The 22,256-nt window shown below is 57.7% G+C and overlaps 1 protein-coding gene across 4 annotated transcripts in view; it reads left to right on the forward strand.

The window, feature by feature from the left end:
• Positions 1 to 22,256, forward strand: part of ATP2A3 (ATPase sarcoplasmic/endoplasmic reticulum Ca2+ transporting 3) — a 46,196-nt gene that overhangs the window by 15,613 nt on the left and 8,327 nt on the right. For all 4 annotated transcript variants that reach the window (XM_032615547.1, XM_032615544.1, XM_032615545.1 and 1 more), the window contains 19 exons: positions 1,947 to 1,964; positions 2,221 to 2,303; positions 3,745 to 3,849; positions 4,032 to 4,170; positions 4,438 to 4,518; positions 4,609 to 4,694; positions 6,251 to 6,715; positions 8,681 to 8,769; positions 8,936 to 9,038; positions 10,251 to 10,382; positions 10,776 to 10,901; positions 11,962 to 12,180; positions 12,290 to 12,625; positions 14,429 to 14,649; positions 15,539 to 15,741; positions 16,207 to 16,292; positions 19,742 to 19,875; positions 20,337 to 20,454; positions 20,973 to 21,090. In XM_032615547.1, coding sequence (XP_032471438.1) covers positions 3,808 to 3,849; positions 4,032 to 4,170; positions 4,438 to 4,518; positions 4,609 to 4,694; positions 6,251 to 6,715; positions 8,681 to 8,769; positions 8,936 to 9,038; positions 10,251 to 10,382; positions 10,776 to 10,901; positions 11,962 to 12,180; positions 12,290 to 12,625; positions 14,429 to 14,649; positions 15,539 to 15,741; positions 16,207 to 16,292; positions 19,742 to 19,875; positions 20,337 to 20,454; positions 20,973 to 21,090 — 2,698 coding nt within the window. In that variant the 5' untranslated portion in view covers positions 1,947 to 1,964; positions 2,221 to 2,303; positions 3,745 to 3,807. The remainder of the gene's footprint in view (positions 1 to 1,946; positions 1,965 to 2,220; positions 2,304 to 3,744; positions 3,850 to 4,031; positions 4,171 to 4,437; positions 4,519 to 4,608; positions 4,695 to 6,250; positions 6,716 to 8,680; positions 8,770 to 8,935; positions 9,039 to 10,250; positions 10,383 to 10,775; positions 10,902 to 11,961; positions 12,181 to 12,289; positions 12,626 to 14,428; positions 14,650 to 15,538; positions 15,742 to 16,206; positions 16,293 to 19,741; positions 19,876 to 20,336; positions 20,455 to 20,972; positions 21,091 to 22,256) is intronic.

Consider the following 22,256-nt stretch of genomic DNA (forward strand, 5'->3'; position numbering starts at 1 on the left):
TGGGTCAGCAGAAGGGGAGATCCAGGTGGAAGGGGAGAGAAAGGAGAACTGGTGAGACCTGCAGGCAGAGGGCAGCTTGCAGGGGGGCTAGAGCTGGTATGTGTGTCCAATAACATGATTCCCAACCCCGGGCCTCACTCTTACCCAGAAAAAAAGCCCTGAGGAATATGGTGGTCAAGGGGCTACATGCCAGATAGAGGGAGGGGTCAGGGAGACAGCAGGAGGGATTCAGGTGAGACTTAACGGATACCCTCTCCCTTAGGTCAGGAACCCTGAAGACACCTGCAGAGGTGAGGGGTTGAGGAATCTCCTGGGTCAAGCATGGCAGAAGCAGACTGATGTGTGCCATGAGGCTGGGGCATGGCTGAGATGACCTCTAAAGGACGCTGCTCCATTGGAGAACTGGCCCAGAAACCAGGCCTGGCCCTCCCCCCGCCTTTCCTGTTCGCCTCAGCTAAATAGATCAGAAGGAAAAAGTCTGTTTGATTTTAATCTCAACGCAGGACACTGGAGATTACATTTTCCACGGAAAATGTCAGCCATTGCCTAAAATAGGACTTTGGAGAAAATGCTAGAAAGTGTATTTTTAGGTTACGTGTTTTCCTCCTGGATTCCTGCAACCCAGTGGGCTGCTCATTACTCCCCATGGTTCAGCTGCCAGGTGCAGACCCCAGACCTTTGAAACAGATGGTCAGGGGAGAGGTGCCCATGGGAAGAAATGCTGGCAGGTGCTCGAGCCGAAAGCAGGTGGACAGAGGCAAGGACCCATGTCGGGGAGGAAGAGAGAGAGGGAGAACCAGCCTGGGGTGGGGCTCGGATTCTGCATGCTAACAAGCTCCCAAGAGACCCGGGGTGGGGCTGGGGGTGTAGATGAGAGGAGGCAAGGCTCAGTTAGGCTTGATCTGGGAGGGGCCTCAGACAGCTGTGGGCAGGTCCCGAGCTCGGCAGGAGGAGGGAGAAGCCCGTCCAGGGCCCCTTTCCACAGACCCACAGATACCCTTGCTGGCTGTGTGACCTCGTTCAAGCCACGAATCCACTCTGGACCTCACTCTTGCACCTGCGAAACGGGGTCGGAATTCCCACCTGCCTCCCCTTTAGGCTGTTGGGAAGATTCCAAGACTTCAGGTACTGGGGCAGCCAGCTCCACCGGTAACATAGGTGCTTCGGGAAACAGGAGATAAAAGTGGAGCCCGTAAAGTGACAGCAGGTCCTGGTGGTGTTTGGAAACATGGTTCTTCAGAATGTTCTGTGGTCTGGGCCTGGGCATGCTGGCTGGGTCCTCACTGAGCTTGCCTGGAGTGGAGGGCCTGGGAGGGGACAAGCTGAGACTCAGCCTCTAGGAACTGAGCTGCGGTGGGTTTCTCAGTGCCCGGGATGCTGGCTGCTGGGGTCGTGCTCAGGGGGAGCCTGGGATGGGGTGGGGCTCAGAGGGACAGCAGTGCTGTGGGCCTTGTCCCTGTGGTCCTGGAGAAGCAGGTGTGTCAGAGGTGGCCTGAGCCGATGTTCTCAATTTGAGGGAAGGGCTACCCTGCCATGGGTGGGGGACATTGAACGGGACCAGGTGGGCATCTGAGAAAGAGCAGAGTGCAGGGAGCTGTGAGAACTACCAACTCCCTATGTGACCTCAGGGGTCCCGTCTCTTCTCCAGGCCTCAGTTACCCCTCTGTGCAATGGGGGAGTGTCTAGGAGGCCGCTCCTGGCTCCCGTCTTGTCCCAGGGTGAGCCAGGCCACACCAGACCTTCCTCAACCAGAGTGAGGTGAGGGTTGGGGGTGGAAGCATCTGGGCTCAAACCATCCGTTCTGTGATCTCAGAGAACTGGGGTGATGTGTCCTGCCCATCGTGGAGGTCCCGGTGGGCACATGGGGAGGGGCTGCTCAGACTCCACTCTATAACCCAGTCATTTCTTGTCTCCCCATGGCTCCTGTGGCTGCCTGGATCCTGCAGAGCTCCCGACCGAGGAAGGTGAGCCTTGAGCCAGGGCGGCCTATGAGGTCAACAGACACCATCGTGGGCCGTTCACTGTCAGGCCGTGTCCTCCCCCCACCCCCCCACCCCACCCCCCGGCATTGCCCATCTGTGCCTCTCAGGGCCTCTGGGCTCTCCCTTTTCAAATGGTAGGGAGGGAGTGGGCCAGGTGGTCCTGAGGCCGCCCCAGCTCTGCATGGAAGCAGGTCAGTCGGTCAGGGGCCCAGGCCTCATGCGGCACTCCTGTCCCCAGGGAAGTCCCTGTGGGAGCTGGTGCTGGAGCAGTTTGAGGACCTCCTGGTGCGCATCCTGCTGCTGGCGGCCCTGGTCTCCTTCGTAAGTAGGGCCCCCATTTCATGGCATTGGGCAACCCGGGAGGGAGACCAGGTCAGGGCAGTGCTCAGAGGCCCAGGCTCTGGGCCACAGGGCTGTCCTCTCAGCTGTGGGCATCCCTGGGCCCCTACCTGGCCCCTGCCCTTGCCCAAACCCTCGCAGCCCCCCGCACTGGACTCGCGGCTCCCATCTGTCCCCTGGCTGGCAGAGTGAGCTTGCAGAAGCCCAGATCTGACCCCGCCGCTCCTTGCCTTAGCACAGGGTTTCTCAGCATCAGCCCTGCTGACTTCTTGGACCAGATCATTCTTTGTGGTGGGAGCTGTCTTGTGCACTTTAGAATTTTTAGCAGCATCCCTGGCCCCTGCCCACCAGATGCCAGTAGCACTCCCTACTTGTAACAATCAAGCCTACAGATGTTGCCAGATGTTCCTGGGGGGCGAAATCCCCCCCGGCTGTGAGCCCATTCTGTGACTTGCAGAGCTCCTCAGACAGACTTCAGGCCTTAACCTCCTGCAGCCTCCTCGTGGATGCTGCTCCTTGTGGCTGTCCCCCATCCGCCCTGCCCAGGCTCCTTCTGCACCTGCAGGGCCACGGGGCCAGAGTGGAGCAGTGGGGAAGGGGAACACCAGTGGCTGAGCAGCAGAGACCCAACGGTCATGCAGGGAATGGAGCCCCGGGGGTGCATGTGACTCCTGCCCCAGGCCCCTCCAGCCAGGAGGGGCCCAGCCAGCTGTGTCTGACCCCCCCCGGCCACTCACTGTTCCTTGGAAACGGAGGACTCTTAAAAAAGTCTGTCCAGGCAGGTGCCCAAAACAGCTGAGCCAAAAGGGTTCTGGTACCCTCTCCACGGAACAGATGGACACACTGAGGCCTGGAGAGGATGACAAGTGCCCACCTGGGCCAAGAGGTGGGAACGGACTTGAACCAGGTCTCGCGCCTCCAGGCCTGGGCTCTGGCTGGAATCATGGTCCTCTGGTCTGTGAACCGTGAACTTGAGCCTGCAGCAGGATCACCGGGGCTGCTTAAAACCCAGACTGCTGGGCCCCACCCCAGAGTTCCTGACTTGGGAGGTCTGGGATGGACACCAAGGATTTGCATTTCTAACAAGTTCCCAGGTGATGCTGCCGCCACTCCTGGTCTGGGCACACCACACCTGCTCCGAGAACCACCGCCAGGCAGGTGGCGATGCCTCCTACTGGCCGTCACACAACGGCCCCACGTCTCTGAAAGTGGGTGGGGTGGGATGTGGGCTCTGGTGGTCACTACCTGCAGGGGCTGGACTTCGTAAGCCAAGGCCTTCTGAGAGCAGACCTCTCTAGGTCTGGTGCTCCTCAGGGGTATTTCCCCCAAAACGGGAGCAGACAGAGACCCAGCATACAAAGGAAATGGCAAGCAGACCCTGGCCCACGGCTTAGCCTAAACTCACCAGCTTTGATCCCAGCAGGTCCTGGCCTGGTTCGAGGAAGGTGAGGAGACCACAACTGCCTTCGTGGAGCCCCTGGTCATCATGCTGATCCTTGTGGCCAATGCGATCGTGGGCGTGTGGCAGGTGGGAGGCTCGGTGGTGGGACTGGGCCCTGGGGTCTCCCAGCTGCTAGATGTGACCTCCATTTGGTCCGGAAATCCTGCAGGTCTTTCTGCTTCCAGATCCATCCCAAGCCCTAAGGGTGTCACTCCAAGGGGGTGGCCTGCTGGGGCCAGCAGGGACAGACAGCCTTCCTGCCTCTGCAGGAACGCAACGCTGAGAGTGCCATTGAGGCCCTGAAGGAGTATGAGCCTGAGATGGGCAAGGTTATCCGCTCGGACCGCAAGGGCGTGCAGCGGATCCGCGCCCGGGACATCGTCCCCGGAGACATCGTGGAGGTGGCAGGTGCGTTGGGGGCCTCCTCCTTTCATTATGTGACGCGGATGAGCCCGTCCTTCTCTTTCTGACTATATATGCAGAGGGGGTAGCTATTGGACTCCTCTAAAGCTCTTTGGCCAAAACCCCATCGGACAGATAAGGGGACTGTAGTAGGCCAGGGGACAGCTCAGGCCTCTGCCTCCCAGCCCCAGCCTTGGTTTCTGGGAGCCCTCCTGTCTTTCCCAGGAGGTGGCATCCAAAGCCACCCTCAGCCAAGCTATTCTCCCTCCACAGTGGGAGACAAAGTGCCTGCCGACCTCCGTCTCATCGAGATCAATTCCACCACGCTGAGAGTGGACCAATCCATCCTGACTGGTGAGGCCTGGATGCCGGAACCAGGGGCGGCTAGGCCAGGGGACAGAGGTGCCTTCACGTGGGGCTTCTCATTTCTGATTCCGCATCCAGGTGAATCTGTGTCTGTGACCAAGCACACGGATGCCATCCCAGACCCCAGAGCTGTGAACCAGGACAAGAAGAACATGCTGTTTTCTGTACGTGCTTGCGATGCCTGGGGCCTTTGCCTGGACGGTGATGATAAAGAGAATAACATTTAGGTTAATCAGCTGAAGCCCTGTGGGAAAGAACCTCATCTGTTATTAAGAATACGTACAAACTTACAGTAATAATAATAGCTGTGTTTACCTAAGGCTGTGTGCTTGGCCCTGTTCTAAGCCCTTTACCTGTATTAATTTATTTAATCCTCACAGCGCCTTTGAAATAAGTACTCTTGTCTGCATTTTCCAGCAAGGAAGCAGGCACAGAGAGGTTAAGTAAGTTGCCCAAAGTCACACAGCCAGCGAGTGACAGAGCTGGGATGTGGACTCAGACTCCTGATTCCAGAGCTTTTCCTCCTACCTGCTAGGCTTATCCTGCCTTAAACTGGAGAGAGGCAGAGCCTCTCTTGCCTCAACAGAATCCTCTAGAGGGAGAAACATTGCCAAAATGGTGAAGGATATCAAGAACAGTCCATTTCTCAGATAGGAAAACTGATCCCCAAGGCAAGATTCCAAGCCGCCCAGCTCTTCTCAGGGAGAGTGATGGGTTCTTCTCTGGTGGGAGGGATCAGCCCCTGTGGCCTTAGAGGGACTTAACCAGTGATGCTCACAGGCTGCCCACGGAGGCCACAAGGAGGGGTCAGGCCAATTGGCAGTGGCCCTGGGCACTAAGTTATTAAAGTCTCCCCAGAAGTGAACAGAAATGGAGAAAGTGATATACACCCACAGCTCTTCTTGAGGAGAGCACCCTGCCTAGGTGCCTGGAAGCTTTGGACAAGCTGCCTTGGGTGGGGAGGGGACACCAAGGGCATGTTCAGGCATCAGAAGCTGTCACTAGAAGCTTTCTAAGGAGGGTGCCCTGGCTAACTGCAGGCCATTTCCTTAGCGGAGGGGCCTGTAGGGGGGGCAGGAGCTGCATGGCTCAGGGCAGAAGGGACGCTGAGGCTACCAGAGCCCACCTTCTCTCCAGCCTCAGCATAGGGCACCTGTCTGAAGGGGACCGAGTTATGAGCCTCCTCAGAGCAGCTGTGTCTCGGGCCTCTGTTGGACCGTTTTACAGCAGAGGACACAGAGGCTCAAGGCTGGCCGGCACTTGCACCAGGGCTTCGGGATCTTACTGGGGCCTTGGGAATGGATGGACTTCAGCTCAAATTTTCTGGATTCTTCAGTAAATATTTATCGACTGTTTACCTGAGGTCACGGTTAGCCACACTCCTGTGTGGCTGTCTTGGTCGTTTACGAGCTGAATTTTGATGGGTTGGTGCTGTGCTGTGCTGGTGGATCATACTGTCAGTATCAGCTGGTGCTTCCTCTGCGCCAGGCCCCCCACACTAGGCACTGGGGATGTGGCACTGAACCAAGTCCCTGCTTTCATAGAGCTGACACTATCATGGCGATGACAGTAATGACGCGAGACTACATAGTGGCATACCTCTGAGAGCACTAAGTGTGGAGAAAAAGAAAGCCAAGAAGGGGAATAAGAGCCCTGACCCCAGCCTGAAGGGATCAGTTGGGGTGCTCACCAGCCCTTTCCTTATCCCTCCCTCGGCCAGGGCACCAACATCGCATCGGGCAAGGCGACGGGTGTGGCAGTGGCCACGGGCTTGCACACGGAGCTGGGTAAGATCCGGAGTCAGATGGCGGCCATGGCACCAGAGCGGACGCCCCTGCAGCAGAAGCTGGATGAGTTTGGGCAGCAGCTGTCCCGCGCCGTCTCCGTGATCTGCGTGGCCGTGTGGGTCATTAACATTGGTCACTTTGCTGATCCGGCCCACGGCGGCTCTTGGCTCCGAGGTGCTGTCTACTACTTCAAGATTGCCGTGGCCCTGGCAGTGGCCGCCATCCCTGAGGGCCTCCCGGCTGTCATCACTACATGCTTGGCACTGGGCACACGGCGTATGGCCCGCAAGAACGCCATCGTGCGGAGTCTGCCCTCCGTGGAGACCCTGGGCTGCACCTCGGTCATCTGCTCTGATAAGACGGGCACACTCACCACCAATCAGATGTCGGTCTGCCGGGTGAGTGGCTGCAGCCAGGTTGGGTATTGCTGTGTGATGTTTGGCAGGCTAGGCTCCCTCTCTGGGCCACTCCCTGACTCCTTTTTGGCCAGAGGTGGAGGAGAGAACCTGTGTGCTGCCCCATGGTGGGGAGCAGATCCAGGTTCTCATGGGGCAGAGCAGCAAAGCCTGGCTGGACATGCATCGTTAGGACCCATGGGTCACTCTGTAGGGTCCTGGCAGGCCACTGCCCATCTGTGAACCTCAGTTTCCCCATCTGAAGTTTGGGTGTGCAAGCCCTGCCGGGTAACCATAAAGGACACAGGGGAGGGTCAAGTACAGCCTGGGCATCTGATCCAAGCTGGGCCTAGACCCAGGTTCGTTTTTTTCTTCTTTTTCTTTCTTTTTTTTTTAGAAATTTATTCATTTATTTATTTTTGGCTGTGTTGGGTCTTCGTTGCTGCACGCGGGCTTTCTCTAGTTGTGGCGAGCGGGGGCTACTCTTCGCTGTGGTCCATGGGCTTCTCATTGCTGTGGCTTCTGTTGTTGCAGAGCATGGGCTCTAGGCGCGTGGGCTCAGTAGTTGTGGCACGAGGGCTCAGTAATTGTGGCTTGCAGGCTCTAGAGCACAGGCTCAGTAGTTGTGGTACACAGGCTTAGTTGCTCTGCGGCATGTGGGATCTTCTGGACCAGGGACTGGACCCAGGTTCTAACCTTCACCACCGTGACTCTCTGTGGTCAACGCCTATCACCAGATACGCCAGCTCCAGTGAACCGGGAAGGGCCCAGGCAGGAATTATTCATTCCCTGGCACTTGATCCCAGATCCTGGGCTGCTGCCCACATGCATCAGGGAGTCTGGCTGAGACTCCAGCAGGCCCCTGGGGTAGAGGAGTGGGTGGCATGACGGTGAAGCTTTCGGATTTCCCACTCCCTAGGTCCCCCAATCATTCCTCTCCCGCCCCTGCCCCCGTAATCTGCCCACTGGGCCTGGGAAACCCAGGCTCTATATCTGAGACCTTAGTCCCCCACAGAAGCCCATCAGGGGCTGCCATGGGGTTGGGGGCACCAGCACGCTTTACTGCCCTGCAGCCCCTGACCTGCTAGAATCCCTAGTAGGACTTCATTTGAACAGTCCTACTAGGGGTTCTGAAATAAAGATTTGAAAAACACAGTATAGGGAAGTCGTAGGGGCCTTACATACTGGATGATGGGCTAAGAAACTTGACTTCTCAGGGGCTCTGCTGGCTGGAGGGCTGTCCCCAGGGGCAGGGAGGAAAGTGCAATGGAAGGGATGTTTATTGAGCACCTGCTGGGTGCTGGGCTGGCCATTGGCTTGGGAATGTGCAGTGAGGCAGTTTCCAGGAAGCAAGCATTATCTCCCTGGCAGAGCTGGCTGACAGATGAGGACATGGGCTGCCCTGGGAGAAGTGAGCTGCCTGTCCCTCAGGGGCACAGGTAGGGGCTGGGCCCTGCGGGCAGGAGCTCACTCTCTGGGGACAGGCGTCTGTGCCTCAGGGTGCTATGTAGGTTTCCTCCCTTGGAGGTCAGGAACTCATTCCCTTGAAGGGCACGGAGGGGCAGCTGCACTCTGATCCCACTTTCTCCCCGTTTCTCTCAGTGGAGAAACTGAGGCTTAGGTGCTCCGCCAGGGGTCACATAGTGAGATGGGCAAGGACCCAGGCTTCCTGTCCCAGCTCAGGGCTCTGTCGAGCTGGCAGCTGCCCCAGAACATTGAAGAATCTGCCGTAAATCTCTCGTGGGTCTAGCGCAAAGGACAAGCCTGAACTGGACACAGCTGGGCGGGGCAGAGAGGCCTGGCCTCAGCCTGGACGCAGTACTCTTACACTTCACCTCCAAGATCCTGGGGGAGGGAAGGCCGGTACCTCCTCTGGAGACCCACAGGACACCACCCTGGGGTCAGGCTTGAGTCAGACTGGCTGCCCAGGGAGGAGGGCCTGCCTGAGCACGCCCCTGCGCTCTGCAGATGTTCGTGGTAGCCGAGGCCGAAGCGGGTACCTGCAGTTTGCACGAGTTCACCATCTCGGGCACCACGTATGCCCCGGAGGGCGAAGTGTGAGTGCTCGGCGAGGGGGCTCAGGTGGGCGGGGTTTCCTGGTGGGCGGAGCTATGTAGGACAGCTCTGAGAGCTGTCATTGGTGAGGCCTCTTGGGGGCCAAGAGGCTGGGCATTGCCCAGGGGCTGGGACAAGGGCACCGTGCTGACAGCTCTGGCTCCACAGGCGGCTGGGGGGGTGGCCTGTGTGCTGCGGGCAGTTTGACGCGCTGGCGGAGCTGGCGACCATCTGCGCCCTGTGCAATGACTCAGCGCTGGACTACAACGAGGTGGGCCCCCGCTCCCCTTCGTGACCTCCCTGGTATCCAGGCGCTCAGAACAGACCTTTTTCCCAGAGTATCAAAGCTCGCAGGATTGGAGGTCCTGCCCCGTTGGAGTGCCATACCCCAGGAGCACTGCCATCCTTTGTCCACTCCACACTGCCAACCCTCCTTCCTCAGACTGGCTCTGGAACCCTGCTCGGGGCTCTTGGGCTGTGGGGGACTGTAATGTAAAGGGCAGAAGGGCCAGGGGTGCCTGGGGGAAGAGGTTTGGGGGACAAGACTAAGAAGTGTTTAAAGCAGAAGGCACAGCCCAGAAACGGGCATTGAATGCTCTTCCCTGTGGCTGGAGCATGTGGGAGGCCGCTCCTGCCTGTTGGGGCGGGGGCGCTTGGCCAAGTCAGTCTGATGCCCAGATGAGGGCAGTAGACAGACACCAAAGGGTTTGGAGCAGGAGAGTGATATGGTCAGATCTGCGTTCACAGAAGATCACCCAGGCTTCTGTGTGGAGGACAGAACAGACTGGGCAAGACCGGAGCCGAGGAGCCCCTTGTGGTCATCCAGGCCGGAGAGGTGCCAGCTGAGTCCTGGCTGGCGCTTCAGGGGGAGTGGGGGAGGCATGGGTTGGAGAGAGAGTTTGGAGCCCAGATCCTGGGACTTGGTGACTGGTTAGGTGAAAGAGGGAGGAGGTCAGGGTAGCTTGTAGTTGCTGTCCTGGCTGGGACTGTCATGGGAGTGGCAAAATAGGGAGGGGAGAGGTAGCCTGAGGGTCCCCAGGGAACAAAGTCCAACAGGCAGCAGCTGTACGTTTGGGCTTGGAGCTCAGGAGAGAGGTTGCAGTGGGCTGGGTGGGCACTGGCCGTCATGAGCCCATGAAGGATGGGAGAGGCCAGGGGCATATGAGGCCTCAGGGAGAGGGGGGTGGACGGAAGGAGCAGGGCCCAGACAGCAGGTTTAGAAAGAGGAATCTGGTGAAGGAAGCTGAGAAGTGTGAGCAGAGAGCGATTCAGAGCACAGGAAAGGTGCATGGCCATTGATGTCAGGGGAGGAGGGAAGGGAGGAGGGAGGGTCAGGTCAGCTGGGCTGGGAAGGGCCCACAGGCCTGGCGCAAAGGACGTTACAGATGACTCTGGCAAAGGGAGCTCCAGAGGGCAGGGAGCAAGTGGGACGTGAGGCTGGGGGCCGCCCTGCCCCTCACTCCCTGTACCTGGCCCCCGCTAGGCGAAGGGCGTGTATGAGAAGGTGGGAGAGGCCACGGAGACGGCCCTGACTTGCCTCGTAGAGAAGATGAATGTTTTTGACACGGACCTGCAGGCCCTCTCCCGGGTGGAGCGAGCTGGGGCCTGCAACGCGGTGAGCAGCTTGAGGGTTCGGCCACAGGCCGCGTGGCTGGGGCTTCTGGGGCATCTGGAGAAGGGAGGGAAGGGAATGAAGTGGTGGGAGGCTTCTGGGAGGAGGAGGGCCCTCAGACCCCTAGTGAGACTGGTCTAGGGGGAAAAGAGAGGAAAAGCTGAGTGTGGGCAAGGACTCAGAGTCGGGAATTACACAGCGTGGTCAGGAAATGGCAACTTTGGGGCATTTCTGGGGCTGGAGTGGGGGAGAGAGGCCTTGAATGCCAGGGTCAGAAGAGGGTAGACAGCATCGTGCAGGGAGCGAGAGGCTCTTCATGGGGCTGAGCAGCTGGCGAGGAAGCAGCCAGAGTTGCTGGCTGTGCACCTCACGCCCTGACCCACCTGGGCCCTGCAGGTCATCAAGCAGCTGATGCGGAAGGAGTTCACCCTGGAGTTCTCCCGAGACCGGAAGTCCATGTCGGTGTACTGCACGCCCACCCACCCTGGCCTAGCGGCCCAGGGCAGCAAGATGTTTGTGAAGGTGGGCCTGCCTGACCAGCCTGGGGCCTCTGGAGAGCCAGAGCCTGCAACGGTGGGAGACTGGGGGAGGTGTGAGGCCCTCTGTCAAAGCGACGACTCCATAACAAGGGTGGTCAGCCTGCCATGGGGAACTGGGAGTGGGATCCACATGTGGGGCAGATAAAGCCAGGGCCAGATGCTGAGGCCTGCCCCGCCCTGTGGTCCCAGCTGTGGGCTGAGAGGCACTGCCTTGCCACATGACCTTGCGGTCACTGTACCCCCATGTGGGCCTCGGGCTCCCCATCTGAACAGCAGGTCAGGCTGGTAGGTCTTGGAACCCCTTTTGCTTCTGATGGGGAGTGTTGAGGTGGTTGGTATGCAACTTTGGTGCTTTGTGTTTTGGAAACCAAGACCCATGTTCCCATCCAGACCCCCGTTCACGTCTTCACGCGCAGTGGAGGGTTTTAACCTCTTTGGAAATGACCAGCTTCTGTACTGGGAGCTTGGGCTGCCAAAAAAACCTAGCATTTGGAGTGCCCTTTGAGGAGGGGGAGGAGGCACTGATGGAGGATTCAGAGGTTCTTCCCAGGCCTCGGGCGAGATCTGGGTTGAGACCCCAAGGCCGCTGAGTAGCCCGGCACCCCCAAGACCACCTTCCCAGAGCCACACCGCACACACCCTCAGCAGGGCTCTGTTCCTGGTTCCGCTGCCGAGCACCCCACAGAACTGGGATCCCGGTAGCAGCAGGCTGGCAGGGAGGCAGGGCCTGCAGGAGGGCTGCCATTCCCACCCCAAACCCCCAAAATGCTGCAGCAGGCCTTCTCAGCTGCAGGTTGGTGAGGGGAATGGGCTTCACATGGTGTCACACCCTGTGTGAGCCCCCTTCCCTCTGGGCTTTCTCACAGTGGGGCCTAATTGGTTCCCTCTCCGAGCTTCCAAAGAATGGATTCTGGTGTGTGCCTTGCTGTGTGTCCCCTTGGGTGACATTTCCCCGTACCTGGGCCTCAATTTCCTCTGTTAGGCAGGAGGGAGGGAAGGGGTCCTGACTGACAGGCTTGCCTCCCCCCTACCCCACGCGGCAGGGGGCACCTGAGAGTGTGATCGAGCGCTGCAGCTCAGTCCGCGTGGGCAGCCGCACGGTATCCCTGAGCACCACCTCCAGGGAGCAGATTCTGGCCAAGATCCGGGACTGGGGCTCCGGCTCGGACGCACTGCGGTGCCTGGCCCTGGCCACCCGGGACGCGCCCCCGAGGAAGGAGGACATGCAGCTAGACGACTGCAGCAAGTTTGTGCAGTACGAGGTGGGCGCCGGGCCCCAGGGCTGGGGGCCATGTGTCCGCCTGCGGCGCTGGGCAGGTGGCGGGCTGAGGATGGGCCCAGGCCCCACTCGCATTTGCCCCCTCCCTGCAGACGGACCTGACTCTCGTGGGCTGCGTGGGCATGCTGGACCCTCCGAGGCCCGAGGTGGCTGCCTGCATCTCACGCTGCCACCAGGCGGGCATCCGTGTGGTCATGATCACGGGGGACAACAAAGGCACGGCAGTGGCCATCTGCCGCCGGCTTGGCATCCTCAAGGACACAGAGGACGTGGTGGGCAAGGCCTACACGGGCCGAGAATTCGATGACCTCAGCCCCGAGCAGCAGCGCCGCGCCTGCCGCACGGCCTGCTGCTTCGCTCGGGTGGAGCCCGCGCACAAGTCCCGCATTGTGGAGAACCTGCAGTCCTTCAATGAGATCACCGCCATGGTGAGGCCACGAGACGGGAGCCTGGGGAAGGTGGCGAGGGTGGGGGTGAAGCACTTGCCATAAGCCTTGGGAGGAGCAACCCAGGCAACTGCTGCTTCTGCTTCATTCTTATTTTTCCCAACATTTTATTACAAAAAATTTCAAACACGAAGAGAAGTCAAAATGATTTTTATAGTGAATGCCTCTAAATATCCACTATCTAGATTCTATGAATAACATAGTTATATTGGCTTTATCACGTACCTATCCATCTACCCATCCTTCATCCATCTTTTCTTAAATGTGTTTCAAAGTTGCAGACATCAGTACACTTTTCCCCCACACGCGCTAGGGAACATTACCGTCAACCCGTGAAGTTCCCTTATGCTCCTTCCCATTTTTTTGCATCATAGATTAGTTTTGCCTCTCCTGGATTTTCATGTGAGTGGGATCATACAGCATGTGCTTTTTTGTGTCTGACTTCTTTCCTTTGAGGTTTACCCATGTTGTTGCAGGTATCAGTTACACGATAGCTTTTTTACTGTTCAGTGGCGTTCCATGGTGTGAATATACCAGAGTCTCTTTTAAAGATTTATTTATTTATAATTTGCTTGTTTGTTTGGTTGCGCCAGGTCTTAGTTGCGGCAGGCGGGCTCCCTAGTTGGGGCTCACAGGCTCCTCCTTAGTTGCGGCTCCAAGGTTCCTTAGTTGCGGCATGCATGTGGGATCCAGTTCCCTGACCAGGGATCGAACCCAGGCCCCCTGCATTGGGAGTACAGAGTCTTATCCACTGCACCACCAGGGAAGTCCCATCCACAGTCTCTTTATCCATTCACCTCTGGATGGACATTTGGTTTGGACCCAGTTTTTGTTCTGTCTCATTCTTGATTGTTGACCTCTTCATCAACACTGAACTGATTCTCAATCTCAGCGTCAACCCAGACTTGGCCTCAGTTTATAATCTTGACTTCCAGCCTAACCCAGTCCTTTACCTTGATCTTAATCCTGACCTGTGGCTCAGCCTAGACCTGGATAATGAGCTGAGCACCAACCTCGACTTGACTACAGCTGTAACCTTGTTCTTGACCTTATTTTGATCTTCACACTGACTGTGTCCCTGACCTTGACCTTGACCATCTTAAACTGATTCTTTAGTCTGAGCTCAACCCTGATATGGGTTCTAGTCTTGACGTGGACCCTGATCTGATCCCTGACATTGATCCCCCCCCCAGTCCAATACTTTATGTTGACCTCAACTTTTATCTGGCCTTCAGTCTTGACCTCAACTCCAACTTCTACCATGACATCGTTCCTGATATGGACCATAGCCTTGACTTGACCTCTACCTTAATCTAATTTTTTTATCTTGAAAGGAGTCCACTCTTGACCCTGCTCTTCACTTTGGCTCCAGCCTTCCCCTTGACTACAACACCTAACCGACCCTTGACCTGGGCCATGACCTTCACCTCATTCCTGACTTGAGCTTACCTTTGTCCTTAATCTCAATTTCATCTTCTACCCCACATCCCACCTGAATTTTACCCCTGCTCTCGGCGTTGACTCACCCTCATCCCTGTCCCCACCTCATCATCCTCTCTGATCTTTGACTTGATCTCCTCAATTTTGTCCTTATCTGCACTCCTTGCCTTCCCCTTAGCCTCATCCCCAGATCAGTTTCTAGGCTCATGACCTCACCATTTGTTCTGTCCAGCTGTCTGCTTCTTCGGGGACATCCCCTAAACTTGGCGATAGGCTGAGTTGACGGGAATCAGGGAGGTAGAAGGGAAGTTTCTCAGGCATGAACCTACCTAACCTGGCCCTCAGACTGGAGACGGGGTGAATGATGCCCCAGCCCTGAAGAAAGCCGAGATCGGCATCGCCATGGGCTCCGGCACAGCCGTGGCCAAGTCAGCGGCAGAGATGGTACTGTCAGATGACAACTTTGCCTCCATCGTGGCTGCAGTGGAGGAGGGCCGGGCCATCTACAGCAACATGAAGCAATTCATCCGCTATCTCATCTCCTCCAATGTTGGCGAGGTCGTCTGGTGAGGCCCTGTGTTCCCTCCTCCCAGCCCTCTGGACCAGCTCTGCATCCCTAAGACTGGGGAAATGCCTGTTCCTGGGATGGGGCTGCAGGGATGGAGGGACCCGTGCCCTGCCCTGGAAGTCTGGGGCCTTCCAGAGTCCCACCTCAGGGTGGGGAGGGATGGGGACACCTCACCATTCTCCAGAGGCCCTGATGCACCTCAGCCCCTGAGGTGGTGCCTGAAAAGTCCCCTGTCATCCCTCCAGCCGTGACCTTCTTCCCACTTTCAGAGTCCTGCAAGATGGGAGAACTTGCTTCACCTTTGGGCAGTAATGTGTTCGTGCATGTGTGTGTGTGTGTGTGTGTGCGCGCACATAGGGTGTATGCCTGAGTGAGAGGTGTGTGTACGTGTGTGCATGTGAGTCCTTGTTCATCTTTTCGCATGAGGATTTGTGCTAGTGTGTAATTGTGTACACAGTTAGGTTCACACGTGAGTGATGCCTGTGGAGAACAGTGAACACGTTTGCCTGGCTATGTAAGAATTCTGCATCTCTGCACGTCGGGGCAAGCATGTAGGTGTTTGCTTGTGTTTGTGGGATTGTGTAACCTGTGCTAGGTTGTTGTACACATCTGTGAACAAATGTGTATATGGTTCAGGCATGCACTGTCGACATGTGTGTGTGTGTGTGTGTGTGTGTGTGTGCCCCCTAAAGAGGACTTGTGTCCTCAAGAGGAGAGGCCTAAAAGGCAGGTCTGTCCAGGCGCCAGAGCTGGGACTGGGGGGGCAGGGGTGGCCCAGTGTGAGGCGGGGCTGCTGTGGAGACAGTGCAGGAGCTCCTGGGCCTGGGGTAAGAGTAGGAGCTGTACCCTCCATTTGCTGGGGCTAGAGCCCATGACTCTGGTTCCAGCATCTTCGTCACAGCAATTCTGGGCCTGCCCGAAGCCCTGATCCCTGTGCAGCTGCTCTGGGTGAACCTGGTGACGGATGGCCTACCTGCCACGGCCCTGGGCTTCAACCCACCAGACCTGGATATTATGGAGAAGCGGCCCCGGAACCCTCGGGAGGCCCTCATCAGTGGCTGGCTCTTCTTCCGATATCTGGCTATTGGAGGTGAGTGGGACCCCAGTCTTCACTGCGGTTCCTGGAGCTTCCTAAGTCCCTTGTATCAGTTACACTTGCAAACTACAGACCAGTATGACTCAGCCTGGCTTACGCCAAGAGAAACTGTGTGGGCTCATGTAACTGAAGAGATTAGATCATGCCTCAGACATGGCTGGACCCAGCCCTCAGGCAGTATCATTGGCATATTTTGGCTCTGCCTCAGCTCCATTCTCATGCAGGTGCTCCTTGGGGTGGCAGGATGGCTGCCGTAGCTCCAGCCCTCGTACTTGCCCCGCTACAACCTCAAATAAAGCAGAAGAAAGAGCGTTTTGTCCTATTACTCCTGCAGTAGTGTGCAAACCACATGGCTCAGAAAAGGAGAGAGTGGTTCCAGCGAATTATTAGGAAGGGGAAACGGATGCCAGAAAACCAGAGGTGTCCACTATAGCCAGTTTTCTCCTGCCCTCCCCACAGTGTACGTTGGCCTGGCCACAGTGGCTGCTGCCACCTGGTGGTTCCTGTATGATGCCGAGGGACCTCAGGTCACCTTCTACCAGCTGGTGAGCAAGGGATGGCCAGGGAGCCTGTTGGGGGCATCTGGGAGGTAGAACTCACAGCCCAAGTTGTTGTTGGAGTTCCAGGGGAAAGGAGTCCAGAACCCCACGGGTGCCAGTGGCTGTCCCGCCCCACCCCACCCCCCACTCCCCACATATAGACATCCACCACCTAAAGAGACAAGCTCAGAAGCCACAGGAAGCCTAGAGACGGCAGCACAGCCCCCGAGCCAGAGAGGAGGCTACTTCCTCCCCCAATCATTTAGTTACAGGGGGACCAGAAGTGTCTTACCTTTCCTGGGAAACTGCCCAAACAGTTGAGGGCTCAGAGGTAGGAGGCCCTAAATGGTGGAACTTCAGGCAGAGGGTCAAACTGGAGCAATTGACAGTGGAGGGAAGGAATCTGCCGGGCTCCCCACTTTCATAACCAACGTGTTTCTCGGGGAAGGGACCCGCTGACCTCTGGAAATCACCTGGCTGGCGGGTGCACACCACGGGCCGGGCTTAGCTCAGCAAAGCTCTGGAAGCAGGCAGGGAGCCCTACCTCAGCTGCCGTCTGTCAGTCTGTCCTCTCTGAGCAGCCAGTGCGTCTCCTTTGCTTGAAAGAACCTTCGCGGCAATTCCGGCAAAGCCAGTTGTGGGTTTCTCATTTAAAGGGGAGAGCGGCGGGGATGTGGAATTTCCTTCCTCTGACTGTGCCTGACTTTGCTACTTTCCTGTAGGTAGAAGAGCTCAAGAGAGGGACCCTGACTTCCTGCCACTCTTGGGAGTGTCAGGGGAGTACAGTCTTCCCCACCCTGAGGGCAGCGTGAGGGCTCTTTCAGGGGTTCACACCTAGGTAGAGGCAGCCTGGGGATGCTTTCCTCCATCCACCAGCCCTCAAGCACATGGGGCTCTTCCTCCTGGCAGCAGTGAAGAGCATGGGCCCAGACCCTTGTCCCAAAGGCTGGTGGCCCCGCAGCCCTTGGCAGATGGCTCAGGCCAGCCTCGGGCACCTGCTCCTGTAGCTCCTGTGGGGGCAGCAGCTGGAGAGTGGGGATGTGCCCGCCATCCCGCTGCTGCCTCCTTCCTGCCCTGCCTCTGTTACCATCCTTTGTGCTGTGGATCCCCTGGGGTCATGCTAGACACACATCCCATGCCCACTACCAGTCAGTCCCCAGTCCCCTTGGTGCCACCTTCCCAGCTGTCCTCAGGTCATTCCATTCCTCATTTATCCACCTGGTTAAGAAACAGCTATTAGGCACTGACGCTGTGCCAGGCACAAATTGTTAGGACGATGACAGTGACCGAGCCGGCAAAGGCTCTGCAAAGAGCGTGCAGTCCGGTGGGGGAGAGAGCCATGGAAATGGGCAGTCACATTTCACAGTGAGAGAAAAGGCAGGTGGCTGTGGAACTCAGAGATGGTCAAGAGTTAGACCTAAGATAGAACTTTCAGCTCCAGGTGCTGGAATTTCAGGAGAAGTGCCCAGAGCCCCCTTTGATTCCTGGAGGAACACTGAGTAAAAGCAGCAGAGTGGATCCTGGATCCTGGCTGCCCAGGTTCCCACCCTGGTTCCATCACACACTAGCTGTGTGATTTTGGACAGGCTACTTAACCTCTCTGTTGGTTTCTTCATCCATATAAAATGGATAATAGACCCTGCCTCATAGGGCTAAGATGATTCAATACTTACAACGTGCTTAGGCCAACACCTGGCACATAGTAAGAGCTATGTAAGTGTTAAGTTAATGAAACCCAGAGGGGGCCTTGCAGGTGAAGGTGAATAGGAAATAGCCAGGGAGGCAAAGGGAAGGAGTAGGCAGAACAGTGGCTTCCCCCAAAGAAGCAGCCTCCCCACCCCTCGGGGGCTGCTCACCATGAATCTGTGAGGCAGAAGTTCCAGCCCTGAGCGCCTTCTAATAAACAATGTAGGAGGCCACATTGTGACCCACGACCTGGGCACAATGCGTGTGTGGCAGGTGCTCACGGCTGAAACCCAGGAGGTCTGAACTGGGCAGGGTGTTTGTCTATTGAAACACCTCCATGTTTCAATCCTGTTTGTATTTTCTTCCTGTGCACGGGCATAGGGATGCAAGCACATACATGCCCGAGTGGGAGGTGTGTGCACTGCGTTTGTGGGCACATGCATGTGCAAGGTCCTTACCATTAAGGTCTGGAGGTGGGGCCTGACGGTGGTGACACAACTCGCAAGAGCATTTGGTCCTCTTGATCAGTGGGTGGGTTCAAAGTTTAGGACATTTTCTCTGGCCTGTGATCAGTGCCAAATAAAAACATGCACTTGTCCCAAATACTGGAGCTTGGTTTTTGGAGAAACTCCCACTGTTCGTTTGAATAAGACTCCATCTCTTTGTTAAAATAAGAAATCTAGCCAAGCCATAGTCTTTTATAATTGTGCATTCTGCACGAGAGAGGAGAGTGCCAGCAGCCCCTTCTGGCTGACAGAGGCGCCTGACCTGCATTTTTGCCCTGGGGGGAAATGAGGTATGGATTTCCTGGACAGGAGGTCAGACAGCTGGTCACTTTACAGATTTCTCTTTGAGGGTTATTTTCACAGCACGTGTCCCCCCACCATTTCTGAACTTTTAGCTTAAAGGATCACTGTGTTCAGATGAGACTCCAGAGGCCAGATTTGTATTGTTGGAGAACAGAGCTGTTTAACGGTTATGAACGTTCATGCTTATCCCCGTGGTGCGGAAGAGAACAAGACGGAAGTTCTCACGAGTGTCCTCAGTTCAGCATGTTATTACAGCAGATTCTGTGAGCCAGGTTTATGGGCAGGAAGAAAACTCCCCTGGGGCTGCAGGGGCAAGGGCCACTTCCCTTATTGAGCCCCGAGAGCTCCCTGTTAATTATGAAGAAGCCGTGCAGCAAGCCTGCACCTGGCCATGAGTTAGGCCACGTCATAAGCAAAGGGCAGGTCTGGTAGACCTCGATTTCAGCAGCAGAAGTGGAGGGAGGTGTGAATGGAATCTTATTTAATAATCATGACTAGGGCCCCAGTAACCTTCCTGTTTACCCACCAAGGGTGAATTCTGTTCAAGTATAATTTTACTGATCAGTTTTCATATGCGTTTACTCATGTTACTCTGTGGCCTCAGTTAATCACCGCCCGCACTCCTGTACCTCGGATACTCAGGCCCCCACCCCCTGATTCCAGGGCCCCCTGCCGTCCATCCCCAGCCTAATGCCAGCTGCTCCCCCTCCGTCCCACCACCCCCCTGCCCCAGAACTGTCTGCCCTTCTCCCTGGCCCAGTGCAGCTCCTCTGTCCCCATCCTGGGAGATCGAGCACCCTCCCTGGACCCTCCCCGCAGCAGTGCTGGCTGTATTGAGTCCTCAGATGTGAGCCGAGGGTGAGGGCGGAGTGAGGCTTCCCTCTTCCCATGCCCCGGCCCCGCCCCTGACTGCTGTTCTCCCTGCCACCACCCCACCCCACCCCACCTGGGGGCCCTCAGAGGAACTTCCTGAAGTGCTCAGAGGACAACCCGCTCTTTGCCGGCACTGAATGCGAGGTCTTTGAGTCACGCTTCCCCACGACCATGGCCTTGTCTGTGCTGGTGACCATTGAGATGTGCAACGCCCTTAACAGGTGGGCTGGGCAGAGGGACCTGGAGAGGGTGTTCAGGGATGGGGGCTGAGGGTCAGTGGGGCCCAGAATTGGGGTCAGAGGTGTCCAGGAGTGCGGTCTGAGGTTTCGGGGGTCCAGGATTGGGGTCGGGGGGTCAGAGGGTCCAGAAGAGGGTTCTGAGGACCCATGGGGGCCCAAATTGGTGGACCTGCTGATGGAGGTCTGAGGAAACAGAGGGGCCAGGATTGGGTCTGAGGGGTAGAGAAAGGGCATCCAAGCCCCAGCATAGGCCCCTGGGGGCTGAGAGGGCAGCAGTGACATCCACCTTCCGGCGGCACTGGCCTCCCAGAAGCTCTCCCGTCCTTAAAGGGCAGTGCCGAGGCCCAGACCACCTGCTGCATCTCACATGGGGGGCGGGTGGGTGACCACGGCGGGGCCTGCCCGCATCCTGGCCTGAGGTGAGCGCCCTGTGCCCTTGGCAGCGTCTCAGAGAACCAGTCACTGTTGCGGATGCCGCCCTGGCTGAACCCCTGGCTGCTGGTGGCTGTGGCCATGTCCATGGCCCTGCACTTCCTCATCCTGCTTGTGCCGCCCCTGCCTGTGAGTCTCCATCCAGCCCTGCTCATCTTCTCGGGCTCCTGGGGTCACAGGGTCCTAATTCTCCTCTGATGCTAGGCCTTTCTGGGCCTGTTCGTGATGGAAACTGCCTGGGGGGTGTGTTGGGGGGGTCTGATGGTGCTCTGTGACTGCAGCCTATGTTGGGACCCTGGCCAGCCACTGTCCTCCAGATGTGTCCCCCACTTTGGGACCCTCCCCCCAGACTTGGGGAACAGAAGAGGTGGGGAACCTTCCCAGGCTGGGGCAGGAGGAAACCCGATGCCCTTTCCCAGTGCAGAATCCCTCCCACTTCCCAACAGAACAGAAGGATTTGGTCCTCTGGGTGAGAGCAGGGGAGAGCACCTCAGGCAGAGGAAACAGGGGGGACACATCTGGAGGTGGGACCTTGAGAGGCATCTCAGACGTGCTCGTGAAGAGTCCACTGTAGTCCGGGTGTATGAAGCAGTGGATTTGGGGGGCTCTGGGCACTCCTCCCTTTAACCAGAACTACCCCGCCGCAGCTCATCTTCCAGGTGACCCCACTGAGTAGGCACCAGTGGGTGGTGGTGCTCCAGATATCTCTGCCTGTCATCCTGCTCGATGAGGCCTTCAAGTACCTGTCGCGGAAGCACGTGGATGGTGAGTGAGAGGCCCCAGACCCTCCCCACCCTGCTCGCCTCCAGCCCGCCTCCCTGCCCACCCCTGCTTCCAGGCTGCAGTGAGCGTCCGCAGGGTCTTGCGCTGCAGGGGTTGGGGCCCTGGGCTCACTGGGCCGCCAGCGGGAGCACTGCTCAGAGCCACGCGGCTTCGCTGTCTTCACTTGCCACCAGCCCTGCACAGCCAGGCCTGCTGTGCCCTCCTCTGGGCCTTGCTTGGCCTCTGACTTCCCTGAACCGGGCCTGATTTTATGCAGGCATTCTCAGCACAGTCTCCCAGGCGGTTCTCTGTTTCTGAGTTCACAGCTCTGGGTCTGCCTGAACCCGGGAATGGAGGACAGAATGGCAGGGTTGGCGTGGGGGGCGGTGAGTGGAGGAGCAGGCTGGGGCACGGTGTCCACCTGCCTGCCTCTGCCAGGGGCTCAGAGCGTGGGTGATTCTGACCCTCCCCGAGCTGCCCAGAGAGGGAGGAGGCAGGGGTGAGAAAGTCCCTGTTCCTGGGAGTTTGAGCCAAGGCTGTAGGTCTGTGGCCAGGCTGCTGTTGAGGGCCCCGGGTTAGGCCCAGAGATGGCTGAGGCCTGCTCTGGAGCAGCTGGGTCCTTGAGGGCCACCTCTGGCAGGAATGTATCCCGGGCCCAGGGGAGGGTGCCAAGGCGGGGTGGGGGTGGGGCATAAACAGATCCCGTGCCTGTCATTCCGCAGGGGCCAGGGCAGCCGATCAGCCCCCATCTCCCATGCTGGCCAGCCCTCCCAGGCACTGCAAATATTTTATGTTATTAAAAAGGCTAAAACAAGTTGGCCTCCTCTCTCTGGAGAAGCTGGCCCACCACAGGTCTGTCCAGAGGGTGACCACACACATGGCAGGGCGAAGGGGGCTCAGCCGAGGGTAGAGGTGGGTGCTTGGTCAAAGCAAGGTCTGTTGGAGCCCACAGGTCGGGGGGTGGGGAAGGGGGAGCCAAGCCAGACAAGGCATTCTGCCCCTGCATGGTTCCTTAGGGCCCACCCTCAGGGCGCTTCTGGGGGGGTGAAGACAGGGAAATGGCTCTGTCACCTGGAACTCCCGTCTGCAGCAGCCCCAGCTCTGGCTGGAGCACAGGGCTGGGCCACCAGGAAGGCTGCTGGCCAACCTTGACCACACTAACTCACCTG

Source organism: Phocoena sinus, chromosome 20 (genome assembly GCF_008692025.1).
Source record: "Phocoena sinus isolate mPhoSin1 chromosome 20, mPhoSin1.pri, whole genome shotgun sequence".
In the NCBI taxonomy this organism is placed as follows: Eukaryota; Metazoa; Chordata; class Mammalia; order Artiodactyla; family Phocoenidae; genus Phocoena; species Phocoena sinus.